Source organism: Peromyscus maniculatus, chromosome 5 (genome assembly GCF_049852395.1).
Source record: "Peromyscus maniculatus bairdii isolate BWxNUB_F1_BW_parent chromosome 5, HU_Pman_BW_mat_3.1, whole genome shotgun sequence".
Classification (NCBI taxonomy): Eukaryota; Metazoa; Chordata; class Mammalia; order Rodentia; family Cricetidae; genus Peromyscus; species Peromyscus maniculatus.
In genome coordinates this window covers 13,796,107-13,810,624 of record NC_134856.1, presented here as the reverse complement: position 1 = coordinate 13,810,624, position 14,518 = coordinate 13,796,107, and the positions used below count along the sequence as shown (strand labels likewise).

Sequence of the window (14,518 nt, the reverse complement as noted above, 5' to 3'; positions counted from 1 at the left end):
TTGAAAACCTTTGGCTTTTTTTGTTGTCTCTATGGTTCTGTCTTTCCCAGAGTGTCACAGACGTGAAATCCTACAGTGAGCAGCCTCTTCAGGTTACCTTCTGACACTTAGTACTATAGACTTAAGGTTCCTGTGTATTTTTTTTCTGGTTTGAAAGCTAACTTCTTTTTAGTGCTGAATATTATTCTACTGTTGAGTGTACCACAGTCAATCCATTCACCTACTGAAGGACATCTTGCTCAGTGTCAGGTTTTAGCCACCATGGATAAAATTCCTATAACATTTGTGTTTCTATGTGGGCATAAGTGTCCAGTTGTCCTAGCATCATTTGTTGGAAAGTCTGGCATTGCTCTATTTTATAAATTTCCCATGTTCCCTTGTGAGTGACCCGTGGTTTAATTTCTGTGGATGTATTTTGGGACCCACTTTGTGTTTTGTTGATCTTGTCTTGGCTCACCGCGATCTTGGTGTCTCAGTTATATGGCTTTAAAATATAATCCTGTGTGAAGTCGTCCTAGTCCTTAAAATGGCTTCTTCCTCAGTGTTGGGTTAGCTTTTCTGGGCTCTTCTTAGCTCCATTTAAACCTTGAAGTAGTTATCTTGCTGGGATTTTCACTGGGTTTGTGCTGAATGTACCGAACAGGCTGAGTATAGCTGATATTGTGGCAGGGTTCAATCTGAGTCCCATGAACATGGGGCAGCTTTCCATATGCTTGGCCCTTCAGCTCCTCCACCATCATGGCTTTCCTCATACAGATCTTTTACTTATACTTTGCAGTGCTAGGAATCCACTTCTGAATATCATGCATGCTGCACAAATATTTTACCACTGAGATAAACTCCCCAGTCCTAGATTGTAAACATATTTTGGAATTTCATCTTATTAATTAAGGGTATGCTAATATAAATCATATTATTAATTTTAAACTTCATTGTTATTAAATAGAAAGTGATTTTTAATTTTAATTTGTATTGTGCAGCCTTGTTACAATGACTTATTGCTTATTCGGTGTGGGGTGGTTTTTGTTATTTTGTTTGCTTGTTTGTTTTGGTGTGTGTGTGAATTATTATTTTTTTCTTCATTGACAGTCTGTCAGATGTGAACAAAGATAGCTTATTTCTTTTTTCCAGATCTGTGTACCTTCCAGTCCTTTTGTTGTGTCATTCCTACAGAGCTTGTCTGATGCTGAGTGGTGAGGGGAAGGGGACTTAGCTTCTTACTTCAGCGTCCCACCCTTCAGTATCAGCTGTGGGGTTTTGGGGTTGGGTTAGGAGTTTGTATTCTCTATGGGAAATTCTCTCTTTCTGGCTTGCTGACCATTTTTCAACATGAATGGATGTTAGATTCTATCATACTGTTCTCTGAATCTGTTGGTTTGATCATATATTTCTTTAGCTTTTTGATCAGATGGATTGCATCGGTTGATTTTCAGATATTGAACCTGTCTTTCATCTCACTTGGTCACAATGAATAATTCTTTTATTCACTGTTGAATTCAATTTGCTAAGATTTTGTGTGTGTGGTGGTGGTGGTGGGGTGACTTTTGCCCCTGGGCTAATGAGAAGTTGTGCTTTGGTTTTCTTGTACTGTTTTCTGTGTTTGGCATCAGAGAAAGGCAGACCATGTAGAATGAATGTCCATACTCTCCCCTCTGTGGCTGCCTAAACTCTCCCATCAATATCTGATGGAATACAATGTCAATATTGTTTGGATAAGTTGCTTTTTGCTTTGGAAGGTTATTAATTATCTATTCAGTTATAGAGATGGGACTATTTGTATTGTGTATTTATATTCTTTATTTCTATGTGAAATTTAGCATTTTATGCTTTTCAAAAAAGTGATGCAGTTAACCTAGATTACCAGATTTCGGGGGTAGAAATAGTTGTGGTATTCATGTATTATTTTTTAATGTCCATGGTGTCTGTAGTTTTGTCAACTCATTAATTTCTCATATTAGTAACTTGTATCTTGTTTTAATTTTTTCTTAGCCTATCTAGAGTCTTATTGATTTTATTGGTGTTTTGGCTGTAGCAGCTTTTGGTTTCATAGATTCTGTTGGTTTCCTTGTTTATTTTTTTAAGCGTAATTTGATGTTTCCCTTTGTATGTATTTGTTTTCAGTTCTATTTTCATATGAGGACATTTCCATGCAAGAATATATTGTACTTTGAACATAATCCCCTGTTTTCTATTTTTATTTCACTAATTTCTCTAAATTTTACCTGTTTTCTTGTGTTTATGCTGGATCAGTATACTCTCCTTTTTCTAGTTTTCTGAAATGAAAGCTCCAATTATTCATTTCAGAGCTTTCTTCCTTTTAACTATATGCATTTGCTGCTCAGACATTTTCTCTGAGAAGTTTACAGTGCATTCAGCATGTCCCTCTGACTTGCTATGGTGCAGATAGGAAATGCTTTCCCCAAAGCCTGGTGTGTGGAAGGCTTGGTCCCAGAGAGAACTGCTGCTGCTGCTGGAGCTGCTGCTGGAGCTGGAGCTGCTGCTGCTGCTGGAGCTGCTGCTGCTGCTTAGCTTATGATGATGAAACATCCACAGGCTAATATACTGGTGAAGCCATAGCTAAGCAGACCACTGGGAGGTGGAACCTGTTTGGAGAATGTAGGTCACGAGATGGAGACTGGGGGATATCATTGGAGGGGGATATCTTGCCCTGGTCCCTTTCTGTTTCTTTCTGTTTCATGGCTGCAAGGAAAGTGAGCACCTTCCTCCACTGTGCCTCTTCGCCAAAGCATTTATGCCTTGCCTTGGGCCTGAAAACGGTGGTGCCAGCCCGCTATCATCTCGTCGTCGTCGTTTATCTTCCTCCTCTTAGTTGACCCTCTGAGGTATTTTGTCACAATTACAGGAAAACTCTGTAGAATTTAATTTCATTTAATTCATAATCCTTTGTAATTTTCTTGAGTGTTTTTGTTTGTTTTTTCTTTTCTGTGACTTGTATTCTGTAGAAGTGTATTTTTCAGGCTCTGTGTGGTTGGGAACTTTTCTAGTTGTCTTTCTGTTAATCATCTTATTGCAGCTGCTCCTAATTCCATTGTGGTCTGAGGGCAGATATGGCCTAGTCCTGGTTGTTTTAAATGAAGTAATGGGTGTAAGATGGTCCAGAACGTGCGCTCCCTGGAGCCCATGTCGTCTGAGCTCAGTAGAAATGTGTAGTCTGTTGACGAATAAAGCAGTGTTGCTGACTGTGTATTCAGTTGATGGATTGTGTTGTTGAGTTCAGTTATTTCCTCAATAATTTTCTATCTGCTGTCTCTCTTTTTTTTTTTTTTTTTTTTTGGACAGAGGAATTTTTAAGTGTCCATCTACAATCCTCACAGTTCTGTCAGATTTTTCTTATATATTTTGAAATTCTATAATTAGGTGGATATACAGTAAGGGCTTTTCTATTTTCTTAGAGAACCAAAGGGTTTATGGTTATACCATGTCCTCCCTGAAGTCTGCTCTTTGATATTAATATAACCACATTAGCTCTCTTTTTTGATTCTGCACATTATTCAGTATGTTTATTATGAAGTGCTTCTCCACACTCGGTTTCTATTTGCTCACTTAGCACCTTGCAGCCACAGTGGGGTACAGTTGTGTGTTTGGTGAAACCACATGCCGGTAAATAGAGCGGCCACGGGGTGCCTTGTCATAAGCATCCCCACTGTGAATCCAGAGCCCCAGCTTCTCTGCACCCTTCCTTTCTACTGGCTTTTGTTGATGTAACCAACCGTCTTATTAAATAAGAAACACAGAAACAATGTAAAAGAGAAAGCCGAGAAGTCAGAGCTCAGAGCTAAAATCTCACCCTTCCTCCTGCTGTCCCAGCTTCGCGAAAAGAGAGCTACTTCCTGTCGGCTCGTTTTTTTATAGTATGTTGTTCTGCCTTCTCATTGGTTGTAAACCCAAACACATGACTGTCTGAATGTACAGCCCCCTAGGTCTTAAAGGCATATGTCTCCAATGCTGACTGTATCCCTGAACACACAGAGATCTTATGGGATTAAAGGCGTGTGCCACCACCGCCACACTCTTGCTATGGCTCTAATAGCTCTGACCCTGAACACACAGATATCTATGGGATTAAAGGCGTGTGCCACCACCACCACACTCTTGCTATGGCTCTAATAGCTCTGACCCCCAGACAACTTTATTTATTAACATACAATCAAATTAATATTTCAGTACAAATCAAAATAATATTTCAATACAATTAGATTACCACCACAGGCTTTCTCGTGATTAATGTAGTATGGCATGCTTTTCTCCAGTCCTTTACTTAAATGTGTTTTTTACTTAGATTGTGTTTCTTATTGACAGCATTTAGTTGGGCTTTTCTTTTTAAACTTCGATGGTCTCAAGTTTTTCAATAAAATTCAGATACAATTTTCAAGTTTCATATCCAAGAGGCAAACTTCCCACCTTGGGGATAGCAGCGTGCATACAAACAAACACATTTTGTAGTCAGCCCGGAACATTATACGGATCAAAAACTCCAAGCTCATTTCTTGTGCTTTCTCTTTCTCAGAGATTTGATAACTATGAATTTGGTACTGTTGGGTTTATAGTTTCCCCAGTAAAGCAACTGTGGAGGAAGTTCACATTAACTGTCCAAATCCTAGAGTCAGGAAGGAGGTGAAACCAGAACCTGTATGCCTGATGGTTTTCTTGTACAGCTTTCATAGCTGGGGTAAGACCACACCTGTGTCATTTCCAGTGTGACCTTCGGCAGGTGTCCCTCCCCCTGCAGTAACGAACTGAATTGTCAAAGCTCCAGGCGTATTTAGATGACTGGTTACTGATCTAGTTGACATGGTAACTGCCATGTTTGTGCTGCTTTCTGTTGGCTTTTGGTCTTTTTCCCTCCCTTCCGCCACTTGTGGTTTTGAATATTTTATATGACTCTTTTTTTCTGTTCTATGTATCACTGATACGTCTTCTCTTTTTTTTTTTGTCTTTTAAGCAGTACCCTGGAATTTGTAAGCTACGTTTATGGCTAATCCAGAGCTTCCTTAAAAAGCACTCTATTGGCTGGGCGGTGGTGGCGCACGCCTTTAATCCCAGCACTCGGGAGGCAGAGGCAGGAGATCTGTGTGAGTTCGAGGCCAGCCTGGGCTACCAAGTGAGTTCCAGGAAAGGCGCAAAGCTACACAGAGAAACCCTGTCTCGAAAAAAAACAAAAACAAAAACAAACAAACAAACAAACAAAAAAGCACTCTATTGTAGTGGGAGCTGTCTCTGAGGATTGCTAGCGATATAATCCCAATACTCTATTGCGTAGCAATCGCTGAGGTATACTAAAATAAAAAAGTATTTCGGATTCCTCGCCTCATCCTTTATGTCCTTCTGTCATTTATAATGCAGGCCACAGACATATGTGACAAGCTGTTGTCGCTGAGAACAAGGGTCAAAGGCAGTAGCTTTTATTGTTCACCTCTTCTTCCTGAAATGTCTTCTTTGCTTCTGGAGACCGCATTTCAGACCCACATTGTTTTTCTTCTGACAAGCTTAACATTTTTGAAATGTGAGCCTAAACAATTATTTTGTTTTTCATTTGTCTGACAAAAGTGTTGATTTCTCCGTTACCTTTGAAGGGTACTCTCATGTGCCAGAACTCTAGGTTGCTCACCTTTCATTGTCAATGCTAAATATTTAACTTCCCACATTTCTTTCTTGCACAGTTTCTGAGGAGAAGTCAGGTGTCATTTTTATCTTTGTTTAAAATAGATGAATTGTTTTCCCTTCTGGCTTCATTCAATTTTTTTGGTCTTTGATTTCCTGAAATTTGAACGTGATACTCCAGGATGGAGGTGTAGCCCAGTGGTGGAGTATGTGCTTAGCATCCCCTGGGTTCAGTCCCAGCATCAACAAAACAAAACAAATAAAAACAATGAACAGGACCTAGGCAAGTATGGGATGCTGTGTTGTTATTGACGCTCATCTTTGTTTTCTGAGCTTCCGTGGATTGGTGTACGATAGTCATGTATGGCGATTTTTACTCATCGTTGCTTCTAATTTTCTTCGTCAGTGTTTTCCTGCTGGTCTTGCCATTATACCTATATTATACCTTTTATAGCTGTGTCGTCGCTGTCCCATAGTCTACTTTTTCTGGTCTTTCTTTCTCTTTGATTTCCAGCTGGGGAAGTTTCTATTAGCGTACCTTCAGCTCTGAGACCTTTCCTCTGTCATGCCCTGTTTGCTAATGAGCCCATCAGAAATGCTCAGCGTCTCTGCACGGGTTTTGATCTGGAGCATTCCTCTTTGATGAGGAGGATCCCCACCCTTTGCTCAAGTTCTCCATCTGCTCTTGTATGTTGTCTCCTTTTCCCTTTAGATCCTTGGGATATTAATCACAGTTTTTAAAAATTAATGGTCTGATAATTTTAACATTCTTGTCATATCTGGCTCGTTCTGATGTTTGCTCATTCTTTCAAGCTCTGCTTTTTGCCTTTTAGAATGCCTTTTCATATTTTTCATGGTGTGTAACAGGATATCCCAGGTGAATAGAACTGCATGAAATAGGCATTTAGTGTGGTGGTGAGGTGTAGGGGGAGGGGCTTGCTTATCCTAATGATTCCATCTCGGGCTTTTAGGAATCTTGTGTTTCTGAATTGTGAATTTCTCAAGTTCTCAGAATTTCGCCCCCTTCTTAGTCGGGACTGTATGCATTGTAGAATCTGAGTGGCTACATCTCCTTTTCCAACAAGGTGGGGCTTCACTTGATGTTTGTTTACATCCTTGCACGTGATGATCCCAGGTGCCAGCATTGGTACTTTGATCCCCTGTGAAGTCGCTGACCTGCTCTCTGTTCCATCTTCATTAGAATGTCTGAGCAGTAGTCATGCTGTCTTTGGAAAGTCACACATATTTTGACATTTAAGTCTATGACCAATTTTGATTGACCAGGTTATTTCATTCTGTTCTGAAAAGATGAGTCATTAGGAAATATATATCAAAAGCCCTGTATTCCTTCACACCCAATTGATATTCCTGTGATAAAAAAGAAAGACAGAAACTAGCAAGTGTTGGTAAGACTGTGGAGAAACTAGAAAGCTTGTGTGCTAATGATAGAAATATAAACTATGGAAGTCTGTATGGAAGACTGTGTGGTGTTTTCTCAAATGTTAAAATAGAATCACTATACAAGCTAGCAATCCCATTTCTAAGTATATACCAAATGTATTGAAATCAGTTCTCCCAAAGAAATATCTGTGCACCACTGGTCATACCACTGTCATTCACAATAGCAAAAAGATGGAAGTAAGCCAAGTGCCCATCAACTAATGCATGGTTAAGCAGACTGTGGTGTATACATACAAGAGAGTATTATTCAGCCTCAGAAAGGAAAGGAACTCTGACATGTTGCAAGGTAAGTGATCCTTGAAAACTTCATCTGCCATTAGCCAATGGAAGCAGCTTATACTTTCTGGTCTGGGTAGTGTTGATTTACTTAGGATTTCCTCTTATCTGCCCAATACATGTTATCTAAAACCCCTCCCTCTTTGACTGATTCTTATTTTGCTTATTTTTTCAAGCTATACTTTTAGAATTCTTTTTTCTTGATGGATAATGTGATATTTCTTGTAAGTGGAGCTCATTAAACAAGTCTTCAGTGAAGTGGTGAGGTATGTGGAGGGGAAATGGTCTATATCTTATGATTCAGTCTTGGTCTTTGGGGGATTCTCTGCTCCAAACATTGATGTGCTCTCATCTTTTGAGGTCTTTTTAAAGGTTCCTTTCTTTTGGAGTGTTTGTTTCTCATGTGTTTTTGTTCACTTATTTTTTTTTCTTCTATACAGTCTAAATTTCCTTTGATCTCATTTAGTGGCCTTTTAAATTTCAGACACTAAATATCTAATTTTCAGAAGCTTCTGTTTATGTGTATAAGGTTAAAGTTTATGTATGTAAAAGAAGGATCTGTACATATTTTATGTGGATGTAGATTTTCTCCTGTTATTTTTTCAATGAATACTAGAGTATGTGGTATTTGATGCATGTCTATTTTGTTACATTCTTCTAAATAATGTTAAATTATGCCTCAGTGGATAACTAATTTACTTAAATAAATTGGATTCTTTAGAGACTTGGTTTCGGCTTGGCTGGGTGTGTCTCTAACAACCCTTACTCCGGCACTAGTTCACCCTTGTTACTAAGGTGACACTTTCCTAAGGATCGCTGGTACCTTGTCCTAGGAGCATTCCCTCCCCTGAGACCATCCTTCCTGGTCATGAGTGACGTTTGCTCAGGCTGCTGCTCTCTGAAGCTTCTTTTCCATTCCTTGGGAGTTTTCACTCACACATAGGAGGTTGGGGCTAAGCCAATGCCTGCAGCATGTTCTCCCCCACCCCACCCCCAATCCATACATTTCAGGAATCTGGCTGCCTTGGCTCGCCACCCTCTATTCTCTGTCCTTTCCTTCCCCTTCCCCTGCCCACTCTGGCTTTGAACCTCTTTCCAAGCAGGTGTGGACCTGCCGTGTTGATTCTCTTCTCCCGTGGGATCTGTTTCCCTGGCTTGGAAACCTTTGCTTCCTTGTTTGGTTTTGTTACTTTTTATTGTTTAAAAGCAGCGGGTAAGCCCTGTTACTGTTACTTCATGCTCTCAGGGAGCTGAAGCCTTCAGTGGGTAAGACCTGTTGTTACTTCATGCTGTCAGGGAACTGAAGCCTTCAGTGGGTAAACCCTGTTACTGTTACTTCATGCTGTCAGGGAGCTGAGCCTTCAGTGGGTAAGGCCTGTTACTGTTATTTCACGCTGACAGGGACCTGAAGCCTTCCATTTGTCCTCTTGTGTTTCCTTTCTATGTTTAGAGGTAATCTGAGAGCTCATAGTTGAAGTCATTGTTTGTCTTGATATCTGGTAGAGACCTAATTGCCTAAAGTAGAGGTCCCATGTTTTTGAGGCACCTACTGTTCAATTCTTGTCTCTAATAAATGAGGTAAAGCCCTAAGTGAATGTGATAGAGACTCTGTCTGGCAATAATCTTAGTATTTAGAATGCACAGAAACCTGGATTCTGATTTGTCTCTTGATTCTTGTGGTTTTAGGTGTATTCTTCAACTAAACAGGTCACTCCCCTCCCCTGCCCCTTTTCCTTGCTGGAGTCATGATTCATTGGCTTGGAATTTGGTCCAAAAGCCCAACATGCTTGATTAGTTTATTGTCAGGACAAAATAAATACTTTAAGTAGACAGAAAAAGATGAACTTGGAATAAAAGGACATTTCCAAATAATTGAAAAGGATTCTGGTTTCTGCTAGAGCTGTAGTTATAACTGTGAAAGAGTAATGCTCAGTCCACAGATAGAAAACGTGGTACTGGATGAGCATCATAAACCACATGTCAGTAGGGGACCATATGCCATGCTTGCCAAGGATAGTCCTGGAGCATTATTGATAGCATCTTGGTGTGGGTAATTTATTTATGAGACCTATATCTGTACATATATACAAGAATCCTTGTTTGCATGACTTATTTTATACATACACACAATACAAGGAAAGTTTTAGTTCCTTGGTGATTGTTGTTCCTTGGATGACACATTTACTGTTTACTTTGTGTTTTAGTTAAACAGTGGATAGTGTGTACTGACTAGTAAACATTAATTTTTTTTTTTTTTTTTTTTTTTGCATTTTCCCTGCAGATGATCTCAATGCCACCCACCAGCACTGTGTTTTGGCTGGCTCACAGCCTCGGTTTAGTTCCACCCACCGCGTGGCAGAGGTAAGCAAAAATAAAAATGTGATGATTGCTGATTAACTGAATGTGGCAGGAGTGGTTGAAGGAGCCATTTGTCACAGGGCTCCGGAAGAGTGCTTAACCAGGAGATCACCATCATCTGATTTGCCTTTAGTTTTTAGTTACTTACTTTTTAGCTCTGGGTTGGAGTGGCTGCAGTTTTCAAGTTTATTCACAGTATAGAATTAGCTTATTTTGCCTTTTGGAGCTCTTTCTTAAAAAAAAAAAAATATTACATGTCTGTCGTGTGTGTGTGTGTGTGTGTGTGTGTCTGCCTCAGCATGTGTATGGAGGCCAGAGGACATCTTGTAGGGGTCAGTTCCTTTCTTCCACCATGTAGGTCCCAGGGATAAAATCAGGTCCTCAGGCGTGGCAGCAAGTAAAGATGAGCCATCTTACCAGCCAAGGGTTTTATTTCATGAAGTAGGTACATTCCTTTAGATATGCTGATAGCTTTAGACTTCCATGGGTGACCATGGTCAAGAGCAAAGAAAATGGGGTGAATTTGTTTACTTGTGTATATATTATTTAGGTTTAAATGGCTGAGACCAACATTTCCTTAAGTTTTGGTTAGACAGCTGGACATACAAATGTAAATTTATGAGAAGCTTACAGAGATGTCAGAGAACTTCTGAGGTCCCCAATCATGTTCACAGCCCGGTGGCTGGGCAATGGCTGGCAGTCAACCTATCAGCTGAGATCAGAATGGAAATTATAAGATGAGAAACATGTCTAGCAGTCACTCTAGGGTTTAGAGAGCAGGGGAGGAATAACAGGGATCATAGACGGCTTCCTATCCAGGTCTCTATGAATGAATTAACTAATCACAGGTTGCTAGAGATAAAGTCCAAGGCTTTTCACATGTTGGGCAGTGACTGAGCAACAACCCCAGTTCCCCAGCTTTTTGACCGTGCTTTGCCTTACAGCTTGACTCCTCAGAGGACACCGGGGAGTAAGAGTGGGAGATGGGACAGAAGAACTTAACCTTGTAGAACGGCACACGTTCAAAGTCTTGCCATCCCTGAGGCTGCACAAGGCCACTGAGTCAGGCGACACCATGTCTTCTCCTGGTAGACTGTCATGATGTGGTGTAGCAGAAGAGGCGGGCATAGTTTCAGGGTGCCAGCAACCCCACCAGTCATTGTGTCTTCCTTTCCTGCCATCTTTTCTTTGCTGATCTCTCATTCTTTTGCATGTTTCAGTGCCTGTCTTTGTGACCTGCACAGCAAGCATGGGAATGGGAGGCGCCCACCTAGCCATTCTGCCCAACCCTTTTGTTCAACTTTCATTTTGTTTGGGGAGAAAATGTTGAACACATAAACATACAAATCCTTATCTTAGGTCAATCGTTGGAGTTGTTTCTTTGAGAGATAAATGCCATTGGCAAGTATCATTAGTTCTAAGTAAGTTCTGTTAAGGAGGAGGGAGGGTAAGAAATGGAGAGGGGATGGAATATTTATAGACCATCTGATGTGGTACAGAATGACTCCATTTCCTTTTGTAGCCGTCTGTCTAGATATAATCCTCCCAAGAGTCCTGTTCTTGTCAATCACTTGAGTATGTGCTGTGTAAGCATGTCTCTCTTACATCTTTCATAATCTAACCTGTAAGAGTAGACAGACGGGCTTATTAGTGTGGTATTCAAAGGACCTGTGGCCACTGAAGAGTGAAGTGGTTGGAATGTGTGTTTGATGAGAATACCAGTGAATACTCAAATTCATATGATTCCTGGTATTCTGTGAGTTATTGCAGCTAAGTCTTTTAGAACAGTGAATGGAAAAATAGTGGAAGAGAGGAGAAGAACACCTGAGACTCCTTGTGGGAATTTTTCCATCTCTGTGTTTACTAGAGCGGACATGAAGCAGGAGACAGTAAAAAGTCTTGATTTTGAAAATTTCTACTCGGTGAGAGCTGCTATTCGGAAGAAGGGATTTTACTTCATTCATTTAGCAGACTTTCATTAACTATCAAGATAGTTAACTCAAGATATTCTTTCAGCCAGTTATAAACAGGAACAGGTGGTGAGTGTCTCCAAGATGCCTGTCAGTCAACTGTGACAGTCTATGCCTGTAATCCCAGTACCCTCGGTGCTGAGGAAGGAGCTCACACGTTCTAGTCCAGCCTGGGCTACGGAAGATGCTTACAGACATGGAGCAAGAATAGTGCGGGATATGAGGTGGCAAAGAACGCAAGGCATCGTGGGAAATGAAGTGGAAAGTTGGGATTTGTCCTGCCTCCTGCTTTGATTCCTTTTTCCATGTGGACCAATTGCATACTGTTCATTAGTTCTTTTCAAAATACTGTATGGCATAACAATTTAATTATTTAATTATTGAAATGTCTTTTTTCTGTATTATATTTACCAGTCAGTGAATGACTGGGTCACCGAGCTGCTCTTACAGAGTTTTGTTGGGACACAGCTCTACTCAATTGGTTTGCATACTGCTTACTGCTGCTTTGGAGCTTCTGGGACAGAGCTGGGTATTTGTGGCCTAAAGTCCAAAATATTTAGTGTTTAGTTCTTTAATAAACACTGCTAGTCTTATTATATATGATTCTGAGTAAATAGGATTTTGGGTGGGCAAGCATCCTGAAATTGAAAATAATTTTTAAAAAATCACCATTTTAGTGCAACTTTATTTCCAGAAAAATATGACTACTGAAGTGAAAACTAATAGCATTTGTAACATTATGGTGAAGCTGTTATGGTCCTGCATGTCTTGTGGGTTTAGTCTTTGGAGCTCTTCATGGGGCTATGTGCACAGTACCACAAAAACACTCATATCTTCGGTCTCCCAACAGTACAGTCAGGAACCAAACCTGGGAACTAATTCAGTAAAAGAGAACTGATAAAGAGGTTTCTCCAGCATGGACAATAGAGGAAGCTGGGCAGGTCCTTGGTGCCTCTGATGAGTTAATAAAAGTGACTCAGTCAGCAACACTGGTCATTTTGAATCCTTCTATGTGGGTAGTGGAAACCAGTACATGCTTGATACTCGGGCAGAGACTCAAAACTAGACAGAGGTTCAGCTGACAGCATGCTTGTATCTTATTTCAAATGTCTCACTTCATCGTTTGTTATTGTTTCCAATGATCAAAGAAGGTAAAATTTTCCTTCTCAGACACTGAAGTGTGCTTTGTTTCTCTCAATAGAAGAGAGAAAAGAAATTCCTTCTGGTTTCCAGAACTGCCTCACCTTCAGAGAAACTTGTGTTCCATCCCCCAAATGATTGGCTCTTACACTAGTGGGAAGCAGATTGTCTTGTGGAAATGCTACTCTGATATTCCTTGATTTTAATGGGAGAGAGAGTTGCATGTGGAGAAGTTGGTTGTGTATAAGCAGAACTGCTCCTATTGGGTCTTTTTATTTATTTGATTTTAGTTTTATTTCTAGAATGTTCTTGAGATTCAGCAGTATTTTCTATAAACTTAAACTTTATATGTAATTATTTTTAAATAGTTAATCAGCCAGTTCAAAATTTAAAAAGTATATAAAATTACTCAACTAAACTAGTTCTGCTTCCCAGAGATGACCAAATGTTAGCAAGTTTATGTTACCATTTCAGTGAAATGTGTCAGTTGAAGACACAGACACACATGTTTTAGCCTTCCCTTCCTATATCTTTTGTTTTGTTTCAGAAACCTTACTGATAATTACCTACCAACAAGTGATTCTGACCTTGACGTAGGCATTGGATTTTTAGATATGAAAGCTAAAGCATAAATAACTCAAGGAAGAAATAGAAAACTTTGTCACAAAGTTAAAAATTCCTTGTACTTCAAAGTGAACTGTCAACAAAGTAAAAATAGAGGGGAAGAAAATATTAACAAGCCATGTATCTAATAAGCATCTATATAATTAGAAGATAAAAAGAATCTTTAAAAGTCAATAATTCAAAAGAGAAATGATTTTGTTTAAAAAGGTGAATGAGGTAAATAGACAAGGCCAGTGACGGTATAAAAACAGCTAAGAACACATGAAAAATGCACAAGATAGCTGGGAGTGTAGTTGGGTGGTAAAAATACCCGCTTCTCCTGGGGGGGGGGGCTGGGTTCTCTCCCCAGTACTGAAAGCAAGACAAACAAACAAACAAATGCGTGTCAGCATTAGTGTCAGAGGACGGCCAGTAACTACAGGTAGATACCATTCCCACACACGAGGAAGGCCCGAGTCAGATAAGGTGAGAAATGTTGGCAAGGCTGTGCCGGGACAAGAGCTGGTCTGTGCCGCTGGAAGGAGGGCACTGTATTCTGCAGTGACTTGGTGTAGTCTGGCACTTCAGAAAGCTGCTGGCACTCCATGGCATAACAATCCTGTACCTGGGTATATATGGCCAAGAGAAATGAAAACTTGTACGTGAATGCCCATAATAGCCTAAAACTGGACACAGCACAGATGCTCATCACAGATGCACAGAACTGACTACTGTTTGACAATAAACAAGGCTGGAATACTGATGCAGGCTGCAACAGGGATGAGCCATAGAGACATACTAGTGTAAACAGCAGACACGAACGACCACACACGGCCAATGATTATAATGACCGGAAAGGTCCAGGACAGGCAGGTGTGTGTGTGTGTGTGTGTGTGTGTGTGTGTGTGTGTGTGAGAGAGAGAGAGAGAGAGAGAGAGAGAGAGAGAGAGAGAGAGAGAGAGAGAGAGAGAGAGAGAACTTTAGTATCATCCCCATCCAGCATGAAGCAAGTTGGTGACGGTGGAAATGACATTAGAGGACAAGGGTTTCATGTGGAGTAACAGAATTATTCTGGAGTTAATTGTAGA

The 14,518-nt window shown here is 40.3% G+C and overlaps 1 protein-coding gene across 5 annotated transcripts in view; it reads left to right on the top strand.

The window, feature by feature from the left end:
* Fto (FTO alpha-ketoglutarate dependent dioxygenase) overlaps positions 1–14,518 on the top strand; it is a 362,019-nt gene that overhangs the window by 148,471 nt on the left and 199,030 nt on the right. For all 5 annotated transcript variants that reach the window (XR_013051162.1, XM_006984039.4, XM_076571713.1 and 2 more), the window contains exon 5: positions 9,641–9,720. Coding sequence is in view for 4 of the 5 variants with exons in the window: in XM_006984039.4 (XP_006984101.1) it covers positions 9,641–9,720 (80 nt within the window). In the remaining variant the exon portion in view is untranslated. The remainder of the gene's footprint in view (positions 1–9,640; positions 9,721–14,518) is intronic.